The 15,004-nt window shown below is 38.7% G+C and overlaps 1 protein-coding gene across 1 annotated transcript; it reads right to left on the bottom strand.

The window, feature by feature from the left end:
- Positions 1-912: 912 nt before the first annotated feature.
- LOC137284708 (pituitary homeobox x-like) lies at positions 913-14,406 on the bottom strand. Its single transcript, XM_067816624.1, has 3 exons — positions 13,778-14,406; positions 9,780-9,982; positions 913-2,822 (listed from the first exon to the last, which is right to left on the bottom strand). The coding sequence occupies exons 1-3, from the start codon at positions 13,995-13,997 to the stop codon at positions 2,280-2,282; spliced, it is 966 nt and encodes a 321-aa protein (XP_067672725.1). The 5' UTR covers positions 13,998-14,406; the 3' UTR covers positions 913-2,279.
- Positions 14,407-15,004: the final 598 nt, after the last annotated feature.

Here is a 15,004-nt window from a genome sequence, read left to right on the forward strand (position 1 = left end):
GAAACGAAATGAACAGTGCCTTGAAAAAAACGAGTGTAATCTATTTCGTGTAAGATTTGTAATAGAGTGATCCCTTAAAAGACCGCAAGACGAGTAAAATGAGACGGATTTGTCCCAGAATGAAAATACACTGTCTGCTAATCTTTTCACAGGTTCTAGTAAAAGTGGTTTAGCAGGGTCATTTGAAACGGATATTTTAAGTGGTGTCCACGGGACATGTAAGATTGACAGAAACTGACACGTGTATGTTGCTGTCAATATACCCACGTGGGTGTTTGCCCGCGGGAGTAGCGCAAGGTGTTATGGCAGTGTGTACATGTATATTTCTTTTGCCTCGTATATTGCAGACTGGAAAGTTTCAGTCTCTACACTTACAGCATCACTTCAATAAAATTCCTGTTTGTCATAGCGAGGAGATGATGCCTCCTGAGTTATATGATCAGGATTTTTGAACGCTCAGAACTATGAAACGTGAATAACTTGTCATGTTTTCCGCTGGAGGAAGATAATTCTCCCTCGTAATTACAACTGAAAGGATATTTGAACAATTCATGGGAACATGTTCACCTTTCACCACGAAGGTATCTGAGCAGTATCAAAATGAAATACAATAACAATAATACATTTGAACCTTTTTCAATTTTCCTCATCCCTCTACTTGTGTATGTTTCGCGAATGTTCCGTAAGATCAGTGCACTGGTGATCTGGATTAGATCGATCAGCTATTGACTATACTTGACCGGACCATTTTCACAGTGAATATAACCAGATGTGGCGTTGCATGTTCTAATGATAATCTTCATTAGACATGTATTATGCTGTAGGTGGACAATGTTCAGTTTGTGTGCACGTCAAGCTAGGTAACAAACTATTACCTCTGACAAACATCTTAAAGACAACATAGGGAAAAAGTAGGTTATAATCATAATTTATTCAACATTTCTTTCTAAGAAACAGTCATCTACTTTATTCATACTGATATTTTTTGTATTTCGGACTTCGTACTGTACACATGAAAACATCATTTTTGTAATTATTCATGATAAAAATGGACAATGACCTTCACATAGCACTGTTACTGACCACCGCGGACTCTGGGTCCGCTTTACTTTACTCCTCTATATAATGGTGAAATCAATATATTGAATAGCTAATTCGTTAATCGATTATCCCCATGAACGCTTGCGGAAGGCCTTGATTTGCCTATCACGTGACTTAAGGGCTTGTGATTATCTGGAGGTAATGTTGGCCCTGACTGATTTCACTGCGCATAACTGAAAATTACAAGGACATCTACGGACGAAGTTGTACATTTCATGAGATTCGTGTTACTGTTACCCTTGAAACAATGAAACAGTATGACTGATATGTGCAACGATATGTCATCGATAACAGAAATGGCAATTTCAATCATGTTTGATTCGTGCTTTAATCTCGACTTCGATATTTAGGGAGCTCTGTCTGTGGAGACATGTGTCAGAGACTAAAGAAACTTAAAAGGAGTTGAACTACAGATTTGGCACGCAGTGGCTCTACAGAAAATACAATATATGTCCAAACTATTACGGAAGCTACTGAAACCAGTTATATATCGAAGATCGTTTAGAAGTTGCTGCTATTCACGGAAGGACGCCATGATTCAGTGAGAGGCTACCACAGGCTTGTCCGACATGGCAACATGGCCTATGTACCCCTATACGTTCCCACGCTCTGCTAGGCAGGAGTAGCACATCAAAGTCAACGTTTACAAGGAAAGTAAATGTCATTTTCCTTCTTATGCATAGTGCAGCGTTGCACTGGCAATATATTCTGGCCCCGCCACTGGCCTGACACTGTTCAATGGTCAGATGTCCGGTTCTGAGCCTTCTAGCACTGCATACAATACGTTGGCCGTCATTGCCGTCATTTGTCCGTTCTTCCGTCGGTTGACGTGGGTTCAGACAGCGTTGGCTGTCGGTACCAACCTCCGACTCATGCGGGATCGGTTTTTTGGACGTCGTGGAGAATGACATGACGGATGAACTCACGATATATCAAATTACAGAAACACTCACACAAACACATATACATACAAGTCTTGCCACGAGGTCCACGCCTCACCACTTAATCCCTGATTTGTGAATTTCACCTCGCCCTGGCACGTATTTCAAATACTTGTGCCACGGGATCCGCTGCTGCCCTCAGCTTTCAAACGATTCGTCGCTTTTGGCAGTAAGGTCCATGAGAACACAGACTTTCAGTTCTCATCAAATGTAACCCAGCTAGTCTAGGGCCCATCTTCAGACGCTACCCCCATTTCCCACCGTGGCGTACTGGCATGCGGACAACGTTGGTTGTCGGGTGGCCATGGGACCGTAAGGAAACGTCGCATGTTGTTTGGCCTTGAGTCGCAGAGCGGCAATACTATTCGAGCACTGGTCCCTGTTGATATAGTAGGGTGGGGCTGGCGGTGCGTAGGGGCAGGGTGTTGAGGGTGAGTTCATGTTTCCAGGAACGCTCGACACACCGGCCACCATTGATGAGTTTATACTGTTGATGTTGTTTGGCGACGACGTAAAGCCCAACGGTTGAGTAGAAACGACGGAAGACAAATGTGGGTTCACGGGACTGTTCATGTTCATATTCAACCCCCAGGGAAACGTCTTTGACCCCAGGGGCGAAGGGACCTTCGTGGCCCAGTTGTTATATGAATACCCAGTATACAACCCATCATCAAACGGCGGCTGCATAAGTCCTGTGAACTGTGTTCCGAACCCATTCTTAAATGTGTCCATATTGCGTTCCCGCTTTCTCCACTTGGCTCTTCGGTTCTTAAACCAAACCTGCAGCCAACAAATAAGAATATAATACTACATAAAAATAAATCAAACAAAGAATATGACATATAATTCACATATAGTTCACAACCTACATCTGATTAAAACTTTTAGAACTAAATAACAACCCTGTTAAAATCCGATTGTCTTATTCTCAGATGTACGATAGAATCCTCATTTGACGGAAAATGGAACGAAAATAAAATTAATTATACAACAAACGAGATCAGCTTTTCAAGCCTATATTAATTCAAAATCTGAAACATAAGTTATTATGTACATATTTACACTGGTTAAGTTAAAAAAGTATCAAAAGTTTCTGAAATTAAAACCTTTTGAGCAGACTGAAGGTGCTTGTTACGGATACATTACAAAGGCGGGTGTCAAATTTCCAGCGGGTGGTGCTCGCATATATAAATCATGACGATGCATGTCCTAATTAAACAGATTGAGTTTCGTGAGGTGAAATAGTTTTCTGTTTCGTGGCAGCATTAAATGAACTTCTTTGTATTGTGGTATTACTAGTTTCAACATTAGGGAATTCAAGTTTAAACGTTGAAATAGTTCTCTACAACCCACACAGGCTTCTAAATCGTGTGAAATATTTTAAGTACTAGGAGGCCTAGTTATGCAAATAGCAGAGAACTAAGACAGAGGACATGTTACTTTAACTTAAATTTACATCGCTTAGAGGACTAATTCACGTAATATAGAATTAGGAATAAAGGAATGGCCACTGTTGTTCGACAACTAAAGCTAAATTATTCCTTATTCCACTCAACGAAACAAGGTGGATAAATTCGCCCCATGTAGAAATAAAGATTGATTTGATTCTATCGATTGTTTAATATTTATGTTTGGATTCGCCTTGTCAGATTTTGAAGCTATTACAGACACATGTGATTTATTCGTATATGATCTCATTGAAACTAATTTTCAAGTTTTGCAGTGATTTCCGATACGTATCGACGCATATCCACACAGAAGGTGTTGATGAGGGAGGTGGTTGTTGAAATCCGCCATAAATAATATACAATTGCGCCTAAAACGATTAACAATTATAAACAGCTGTGTTTATTCGTCTCAGTATCGATCGTGCCTTTATATAGTGGGAACAGGTGAAAGAGATTAAAATAGTGAAAACATTCTCCATACAGCGCGATATTACAGGCTTTGACTATATTGTCGTGAAAGTACCTGCGTTGATCAAACGTTTCTGTTGATTTTATACTTTCCATATCCAAATTCAATTTTAAGAAATATTTCGACGCATTGTTTCTCAATGCTTAAATATGGCGCGATACTTTATCGTTATTTAAGAACGAAGTGACAGAAACGAGGACAGTATAAACGAGTTTAAAACTTGTAATGGGCTACTTTCATTTTAATATTAATTACCAAGAAAGCCCATATGTTGCAGGGCCATGGTCAGATTTCAAAACAATAACTAAATGACCACATCTTTGTAATCGAAGGCAGCAGTTTAAGAGTAAAAGCAATAAACAGACACGCTTTCGAAGCGTTACCGATAAGCCATATCTCCGCCATCTTGGCGCCACAAAACCAATTAATTTTCTTCGATTTTTCTCTCGAAACTTCAAAGATTCGAGGATGTGGAGGAAATGGATAGATAAATATTTCATCATAGTTTTTCAGTTGACAACACTTCCCAAAATTAATAGTACTTAACGCCTTGGGCAGTTGTTTGTGATCAATCTGACTCGGGGAAATATAGTATGCAACATTCACCCAAATTAAGTTCTTGGTTAATAGTTTTCATAACATTTGTCTTTGGCAACACTAGCACGACAGGAATTAATTCTGGTTGCAACGTGTGACTTGAGAAACAGTTACATTAGTGGAATGAAGGAAGATGGGACTTCAAGCTTTGCATAATACTGAACAAGTCCTTTCTGACTTAGAACATGGTCCAATTCTATTTATTGGAATTATTTCAACATAACCTTTATGTAAATTGTAAACACTACCATTTGTTTATAACAAGAAAAGACGATGTAAATGGTTTGAAACGAAACTTGACTTGAGATAATATCAATGTTGTTCCCTCCCATACGAACACCACCCCGTATACAAATTGAATACAACGCCTACATACTGACTGCATGTCCCATTTTCACACAGACTAATTTCTCGAATTGAATAAGCGTAAAATCGTACGTAAGTGCTAATCAAATAAAATGGTCGCTGATGGCAGATGTTTTTGAATTACTAAAATAAGCGACTTTAACTTAAAATCGTTTAAAGGATTAAAGTTCCGACGTTGAAAATAGGCTGCTTGACCATACCAAGCACATTCGTCAGACTTGCTTGGTTTAAACCACTTGGAACACCCATCAACGCGTAATGTTCTGTCATGAGGAAAATAATAACATAACAAATTTGAAGAAAATATCTACCCGTTATCGCTGCAGATTCCTTTTTAGAAAGCATCCCATTCTTATTTACAAAATGCAATACTGTCATTCAAGGCATTTACAAAATAAACTTATTAAATGGCTGTCCCTCGAAATCGCATCTCTCTCCTTCCACATTCAGACACCTGCTTAAAATGTGGTAAACTATACCGTGTAATTGATTGTTAAGGGTTGCTATGGGGGTATGTTAAGTTTCTTACAGATGAAAACAATATCATGAAAAAATCTGAATGACTTGATGAACTCGAAATGAATACGTGTTGTTATATGACACCGCTAATTCCTCCATTATGGCAGGCAACTAGATCAAAACGGGATGCAAACAGCTACTTCTGTGCACAGTCGTTTTCGCAGTAAATCATAAATTGTAAAACACCCCTTAATAAAATCAGAGCTTTTGTGGTGTAGAGCTACCATGCAGAGCGATGGCTGTAATGCTTAATGTTTCTCAAGTAAACATCTCAATCGAAAATGATACTATTTTCCCAACACCCGCTGATGCAGCTAAATAGACTATATGCGCATTTATATAATCATTGGTGATATAAAACCCTGTAATTGTCTGAAGGCTAATTCCCGGGTGTAATTTCAAGTTGTTTAGTTGGTAAGGATTTGACTCGTATATTCATTTGACATATCTTAAAGGGATAGACTTCAACAACGCAATATTTTATGGAATTGTGTAGGGGCATGGGATCTCATATAGCATATATATTTAGGTTAAGGTGTGACGCACACATGCACAAAACTTCGTATTGCACAATCCACATTCCCATTCTCTGTGCCAAAATTCTTTGAAAAACTGCGCCGTCTACCATCAGATTCCAATCATGGCTATTGGCAAGTACAGAACTATTCCTAACTAATTCACATCATTAGAGAGAGGGGAGCGCACCAAACTTCTTCACAATATGTTTGACACATGGAGTCAATCATATCCCGTCTGAGCTAGCATTCATCACAGGACATAACAAAGCTAGTTCACCCTATTTGTGTTAATAGGACATTAATGCTATTTATTAAGTACTCGGAGAAATAGCTCTCAACACAAATCTGAAAGTATTTCGTTCAAGTTCGTCATATCTCGGGAAAAATCGGCAAATCTGACGAAGCGAGTGGAACGCGATTTTCGCTTGATTTAATCTGCATCTAAAAGCGGGATTTCACCAAATTAATATGTTTACACTAGAAGGGGGAAACGGGACATGGTTTCCACCAATTTAGGGGCAGTTTAAGCCTTGCAATCGCCTTCCTGCGGTTCTTGAAGATACAGGTTTTGTCTCCCATTCATGATTTGGTGTTAAAGGGGAAGACTACATCGCGGACCTGCGGATACGCCATATATAATGGCGTTAAAACTTGATACAGTGTAGCGTTATATGAAAAAGGTTTTAAATTCTACCAAGGAAATCCAAGAAAAGGCACGAGGGACAGGCATCTGAGTGAATGTTTTTACCTAGGTGGTACAGGCCATTACTAAACGTAAACCCGGTTCTTATGGGGCAGTACATTAAAATTCTGGGGATGAGACTAGGGGATAGACTATAGGTAGATTAATGAAATTGGCATCCACGATCGCGGGTACGACGAACACTGGACGAAGGGAGCGGTACATTTAATTAGATACATCGCTTTGCTCGTCACACAGCGAACAAACCGCCATCGCTCTTGTAATTTTCGGTGTAAACAAAAACGAAATGCGCCACCCCTTATGTTCACGAGAAGTGGTGGACGGTGATGGCGAGACTTCAGCGTTGGGTCCACACACTGCACGAGACTGCACATTTCACCAAAGCGCGTGTGGGAAATAGACACGTTTTGGCCGGTTCTCTTAACACAGCTGATCGCCATTCCGCTAGCCTTATTTGCCTGAGTAAAGTAACGTATTTCAGACAACCCGAAGTACGACGGGGCACCCGACAGCGTCAACTGGGGACCAAACTGTCGATAGGAATGTGAGACTACTCGCGAGGAATCAACAAACTTTTAGTCTATGTCCCATGCAATCTCGCTTATCCCCTTAATGCTATATTCAAGGGGCACGCAATGCCATTGCTGGCTTGTGGATCGGCTTACAAAACCAATAAATTTAGGTAAATGAGTTTCTCGTAAATCAACATCATAACCAGATAGCTCTCATACATGACTCGCCTTTTTTCAGACATACTTAATATCCATGCATAGATTACGACGGGCTCAAATAACATGACGCTCGGTTTAATATTTTGCACCAAAGCCAATTAATTTTTGTTAATATCCAAATTGAAATTCTGTTTTAATATTCAAAAGCGGTGTTACTTACAAATGGACTCGATATATTAGCGAGCCAGTTCGGAATTCCACGTTCGGGGGGATTTCAACAAACCGCGACGGCTGTATCTGATTACTGAATAATATTTGCTTTTCTCGTTTTTCTCAGAGTCCTTTTACGAAACATTAACAGCTAGTTTGCAAACCTTGTAAATAAACTTTGAAACGCTACCTTCCACTACCCACCTATGCCTCCGCCATTCCGGTACGGTGATCAGCCCCAGATATTATTTATTTTTCTGGCCTTAAACAGTTTATTTCTCTGTTAGACCAACACGCGTCAAATTGTAAAGAAAACAAGTCCATTACTAGAGCAAAGAGCAATTGATTTTGATTGCTAACTTGGGCCTATGCGTCGAAACGCATGTCTCTGATTGTAAAAATATCAATACACTCACTATCATAGATCGCGGTGTTTTCCTCTCTACAAACTGTTACAGATTGTAGGGAAAATCGTTGTCAGTGCCGTGAAAAGCGAAACGGCCGTTGTTGGATTTGTAAACTAAATACATGAGTAAGGAAAATTTAGTTTGATTTATAATTCTGGTTTCTGAAATGGTATTTCCTGCTATCGAGTTTTTAGTTAAATGGTTCAGTTGAGTGTCTCTACTAACGAATTTGTGGTATCGGGCCCATGCAGATCATTTACTCACACGTCATAATATCCTCTCCCTGTACCTGGCTATCTCAACCTGTCGAGACCCACCCTCACAATTCCCACATTCTTTCGTATTGGAATTACATATAATATGTGTCTGATGTAATATTGCACGTTGGGTATATGTAGTATAACAGTACTATACACCTGTTTCATACGACACCCACTGTATGTATGTTATAAAAATACACATTACATGATTGTACTATAACAATATGTACCTGTTACAACGACGCTCATAATACAGCTCTATTATCACAACGACTACGTGCCTTCAAACATGACCAGCTATATGTACAAATGTACTAAGGATGTACACTTGTTAACTTATATTGATATTTACTAACAATTATTACGGAGTAAGTTATTTTTTTCAAATCTTCAGAGACATTGTATTAGTAAATTTGAATATTTTTGGATGTCATGCATTATCCGCTCTGTTCTTATTCATTGAAATCAGTAATGAGGGGTATTAAAAAATAACGGACTGAAAATACCAGATTACATTATAATACCCCTGGCTATCGGTTAAAGTTAAATTTATTTATCCAATTAACAACAGTTACTCACATTTCGGTTGAAAACCTTTGTACATATTAACATACTCAGCGGAAATATTTGTATATTCATCTAAATCCCATTGTTGAAAGTTTACTTTTCAATGCATGACTAAATTTTGAGGTGTCAATCATATTTCCGTTAGACAAAGGATGAAATTTAGGCTATAGGCAACATATTCCGAGTTTAATTATTTTGGTATCAAATTATAGACGGGTCACAATTCATATTCGACAGTTCCAAACGTGTTGCGAGTTAAAATAACAACATGTGGTGAAATATGAATAAGAAAAGCTGATTTTAGAACCCAAAATGTTGTTGTTGCATCCTCTCATTGCAGAAGACATTTGAAAAAAAGTAGTTCACTTTCCTCATATATATATATTTATATATAAACAAAATTGTTTATCATGTATATATACTTGTATTCATATCATTCTGTCCAGAGTTTGTTGTAGATCAAACAATAGTATGTCAGTATAATAGGATATACAGGAGTATCTTGTCGTGAACACAGTAATATGAAATATAAGACGATTAACAATTCTTCCATATACCCTTTTCACAATTACCAAAAAACACAGTATTAATGTGTTTACTATGATATCAACTGTAAATAAACATAAGTAGAATACAGAAGAATATAAGTTATATTTGAATCCATTAGCATATGGTGATTCGTTTCGGTCGGAAGTACCTATACAAACTATTGTTTATGTTTTGGGATAGAAATGTGTATGGGTTTTGAGTCTCATCAATATCACTACTTACCTCGAATTCAGTTTTGAGTTACAGTAAAAACTTCACCAAACTTTGTCGCATGTATTTTTAAACTGATATTAACAATATTTAATTTTAACCCAAACGCTTGAATGATTACTTTGTTACAATGCAACTTGTCATTGCCATTAGAAGCATCATGATTATTATCATAATTCGTTTGTTCTAATCATCAGTCAAACAACACCCCCAAAAAACAAGTACCGCTTAGTTATAACTTACCCTCACTCGAGCTTCAGTTAGATTTGTCCATGCTGCGATTTCCTCTCTCGTCGCCATGTCCGGGTACCTGTTTCTGGCGAACGTTGCCTCAAGTTCCTGAAGTTGCTGACTAGTGAAATGAGTCCGTTGCCGACGTTGACGTTTTTTCTTTGCGCTCTCCTCCGAACTGTCATCGACTTTGGACTTACTTGCATCGTTGGAATCTGGCAAATAAATGTATATTATAGCTAATATCACCCCGTCCATAAAAACGTGATATGCCATATAATTTATGGCATACTGAATCTCTTAAATGATCTGTCCCAAATTTGATACAGCTCTTACAGTTTATCATCTATTCTGGGAACTCAAATGTGAACATGCTTTTAACTGACAAACAGTACGTTTTCGAAATAAGTAATATTTATTCGCGCAAGTAAAGGTTTGCGAACATTGAAAGATGCTTTCGGTATCGAGTGCAGGTGAGTGAAGATATTATGTCAACAATACTGTTCAGCATCCTCATAATAACTTAAGACAAACCATTTGTGGTTGTTTTTTAATGTAACTGTATCAGCCTGTATACGCATACACGTAAACAGATTCGTTGAGAAATGCATACATATACTTGTAGGTGTTGCCTCTCATTGTTCAATTACATTCCACACTGACCAATTCCTATTTCAGTGTAATGTACAGGTGTAGTTTAAAGTTGTTATATATACATACCAAAAAAACTTTACAAAGTTTTATTCAGTGCTGGTATCTCATACGAGCCTGCATTTTCTATTATGATTACTAAATCTGTTCGTACGTAAGAGTCTGACAGTTTGACTAAGAGCGCTTCTCGGACAGTCAGCATTCCCTATATGACACAAATATCGACACCATCGTTGTTCGGGTGTATGTACCCGAGGTAATATTCCCACAGAAAATATTTATTTCATTCAACTAAATTGGGTTGAAGAAAAACATTTATAAACCAGTCGATGAGTTAACAATGTCATTTTTATGTATATCTTAATAGTATTAGCAGCTTCATTTTCTTGTGAGATCGATAAGTAATTATTTGCTGATATCAACAGAGTTCAAAACAGATGTTAGTAATATTTTACTTATCGACCAAAGAATTGATCTTTGAAAAAAACCGTTTATTTTATATATTTCAAAGAGACATGTTGTTGTAATGCCCATTTTGTACAGGACATTAACTGAAATATATTAATATTCAATATATTAATTGCAGCATATACGACAACGACAGTGATCAAATACGTCAACAGATTTACGTTGTAGTCACTATCCCATTATCTTCCCACATACACTAAAACAGAACCATGTTAACTTATTGGTCGTAGAGATTAAATTTTCAATGTGCAATAATTCATTCAAACGGAGTTTATTATACGGCTTCAATAAGATATCGTTCTTTGAGATTTGAAATTGACACGATAAATAAAAGATGAAACGATCAGGCCTGCCAAATGTTCAAAGTGAGTTTATGAATGATTTTCACGAAGGTCAGCAAAGTCACACAAGAAACATTGCGACTGTTTATTTTGTAGTTGATATATCAAGACAGCGGTGGTGGAGAGCTCGTGTGTTTACAGGAAACACGAACCAGGTCTACAGGACGTCCCAGATTCGTATTGTCTCAAAAGTTGCTACAGTGCCGAGAGGTTTAAGATGCGACAAAGCGGACTATCCTTCTGCAGCCTAGTCTTTCCGTAATAACGACAGAACGGACTATCCTTCTGCAGCCTAGCCTTCCCGTCATAACGACAGAACGGAATCCGAGAGACCTCAACGCTACTCTATCCTCCCTATTCCCCATCGGACCAAACAAGCTGCCATAACAAGGTCGAAAAGGGGCTCTCCGCAGTGAAAAAAATATCTGAAGCCAATTTTCATGCTGCCATTGAAGCTAATTAGAGCTTGAACAAGTTTCCCTAGACTTAGTGACTGAGATAATATACCCGTGCCCTTAACTTCGGACTCAATTGTGTGCAAGGTGGCGAATATTTGTATTTCACTCCAGGCCTTCAAGGAGAAGGTAAAATATGAATATGTATGTATTGTTGAAGCGAACAATGACATTATAACACCCAAACCGTTAACATTATTTCGCGTCACGACTCGAAGGTATATCTTAAATAACAAAATATTTTTAAAGAATATTTTTTGTCGATTCGAATCCAAAACGTTTGAAAAAAATGTCTGCACACCTTGTATGGGGAGGTGAATATAGAATGTCTTCACCCAATAATAAATTTTCAGTTTGGTTTTGTTAAACAATAGCTTGATATTTTATTTTCACACTATGTCAAAATTTAATTACTATTTTATGTGTGATAACTATAAAACTGACAACAGCAGTCCAATCCGATTGTTGGGGGGCTTCTCGTGTTATGATTTTACAGTTGTAATTTGGTCTTGTTTAGTTCATGAAGATATGCTATGGGGGTATGCTGCACATCGTGTTGCGGGTTACTTATCATATCAGTGTATAAACATATAAGCAGGGTTTTTGTGAAGCATAAAAATCACTCCCCATTCGCCTGCACTATTCCTAATCATCATAAACACCACGTGGCACCACTTATGCTGGGAGTACTCTATATACGCTAATTAATATTAGGTACTTACAGCATCGGATTATAAATGTTATATTAAGTTACACATAGCTGCAGATGCTGAGGTTTAGCTTGGGGAAAACAACAAGAATTTGCAGCAAGTATGTTCCACTAATCATCCTGCCACAAGAATATCAATGTTTTTGGTATATACTTTACCATTATTAGAATAAAAATTTCCATCACCTATAAGCACGAGCCAGTGCAGATATCACGCCTTACGATATGGGTATTAAAAGAGAAAGTTTAAATTACAAACAAGAGTTATTACACGGAGTTTATAAAACATTCTAATTTAATTATAAGTCAATTTTCATGCATATGTTAAGTAGCGTCTGTAATGGTTTTCTTAGCGCGTTTAATATGAAGCTAATAGAGGATACAAGTTCAATTAGCCTGGCGTATCATTCAGTCAGAATGGAATAAAGCATGTTCGGAATGTTTATTGCGGGGAAAACATTGCTCGATGCAATTCATCGTTGATTATAAGCAATATTCAACAGACATTTGTCCTACGTACTAACGTTTAATTAGTTTCCTTGGCGTCAAAATATAGAAATAGAGTGTTTGAGACAGTTCCGAAAGGAAATACTCCAGACTTTTTAGTGCACGCCGTACCCATCCGACCTTTAAGTTTTATAATGTGTTATTTTCCCTCTGAGATGGGTTTACATATACAGGAATTAATTCCACGTTGCCAATCATATCTTGTTCTGAATGCGCTTGAATAAAGGTGAACTACCCACGAGCAATTTCATTTGGATTAAACGAGAGAAGTGATAGCTTCTATCTGTTTGAAAGAAATCAAGATAAATTGTTACACCTGTCCGTCTTGTATATTGTGATTGCAACTGACATGATATTGACACGAAAACGACGAAGATGCTTCAAGACGGCCTAATAGGTTAACATTGAACGCAAACGTGCTGAGGGGAAATTGACATGAATTGACCTGTGCCGAATTGACGAGTGAATTGACAAGGGGAAATCGATAGAAGTAACGTCAGCGTTGAGGAGCATCGCTGCTAAGTGCATCGTCGATGTGGTACGAGCAACGGTTGTTTATATCGCGAAGTTGCTGAAATGCACACCGGCTCCCTCGTGCCGGGAGATGGTGTTACTTGTTTCGTATGATATAACATGCCCGTGCAATGAACATCAAACGCAGCGAAATACAACATTTCTCTAAAAATCTATAGCGGTCGATGTTCGACGCTACACGTCTCCTTGGCTTACCCCTCTCAGTAAATATAATGACAACATTTCCTACGGATAGTTTACACGTTGTCACATGGACATGTCACTAGATTAGATAGTAGTGAGGCATATGCTTGCAATATACACATGTAAATGTAACGGGCGGTATTTCCATGCCGTTGACCCTACCTGATTTCTCAGAAGAAGCGTCAGTGGAAGTGACAGTACTGATTGAAGCATGACTTGAACATTGTCCAGAACCGGACAGTGGTAACTCACTGGTCACTCCACTGCCAGTACCTCCGGAACTTTCCGTTAAATGATGCATGGTCATTCCACTATTCTGTCCCGTTGGTTCGCAGCCGGCAACTAGTTCGTCCAAACAGAGGGAATCATTTAGTGAGTCCATCTATCCTGCGAAAGTCTGTCCGCGACCGCTGATATAGGCGGTCAGGGTTGAGAGTGTCCGAGGCGGTGTGTATCCACTGGGCTTGTTCACTGTGAATGAGAGAGGGTGGGTCCACCGCTGATAGACTTCAGTACACCTCGGCTAGTCTCTACACAAACTATCACTAGAATACTCCCAAGGGTCTCCACAACCAACTACCGTTAACTTATAGACGGTCCTTCCGAACTGACATTCACTGTCGTTGTGGCCATTGACAAAATGCAACACAGGCCCGTGTCTCCGTCAGATACGTGTAAATACTCATATGCATAAGACCAAGGCGGTTTTACTGGGCCGTGTGTTTGTTAGAGGCTTAAAAAGCTGTAGGGGCGCATCAATCACAAGAGTACAGGACGAAAAGCGAGCATGGCTATTTGAGCATGCCTGGCGCGTGACGTCACGGCAAACACCGGGTTCTCTCGAGGCGGCCTGCGCTACGATAGGTCGAACGCAGTCAGAGGCGCTACAGCTCAACTTCTACCTGTCATTGTCGTTGTGAGATTTGCATGCTCTAGCTCGTGGTCCAACGATAATTAGATCACGAATAGGGACCGCTTCTTCTTCATAATCTATCTATTTTGCGGATGAAAGCGGCCCCATAGCCAATGAGAAAGGGGGAAAAAAGACACAGTCTTCCTACCAATACAGCGTTTGAGTATCTGTGATCGGGAGGGAGGCTTCTGTTCACTTTGCACAATTAGCCGTAAAAACACTGAAAAGAACTTGGTAAAATCCAATTCTAAGCTTAATAGTGTTAGGGGGAATTCCGCCACATGGATTAGACGTTTTAAATATTGGAAATTTACGAAAACACCTTGAAGAAAAACACCACGAAAGGGTTATTGTTTCATAGAATGTGTCATCTTTGTAACCATATCAAATAGGCCTAGGAACATGTTCATTTTATACTCAGTGGGTCAATACGTGTGTGATTTTAATGTTTTATAACAGTGTGACTACTTATTGTA

The sequence above is a fragment of the Haliotis asinina genome, chromosome 5, assembly GCF_037392515.1.
Source record: "Haliotis asinina isolate JCU_RB_2024 chromosome 5, JCU_Hal_asi_v2, whole genome shotgun sequence".
Lineage (NCBI taxonomy): Eukaryota > Metazoa > Mollusca > Gastropoda > Lepetellida > Haliotidae > Haliotis > Haliotis asinina.

Coding starts and splice junctions, on each gene's coding strand:
- LOC137284708 (XM_067816624.1), bottom strand. CDS start 13,997: ATGGACTCACTAAATGATTCCCTCTGTTTGGACGAACTAGTTGCCGGC. Junction 9,983..13,777: donor CGCTTCTTCTGAGAAATCAG/GTAGGGTCAACG, acceptor TTTATTTGCCAG/ATTCCAACGATGCAAGTAAG. Junction 2,823..9,779: donor TAACTGAAGCTCGAGTGAGG/GTAAGTTATAAC, acceptor TGTTGGCTGCAG/GTTTGGTTTAAGAACCGAAG.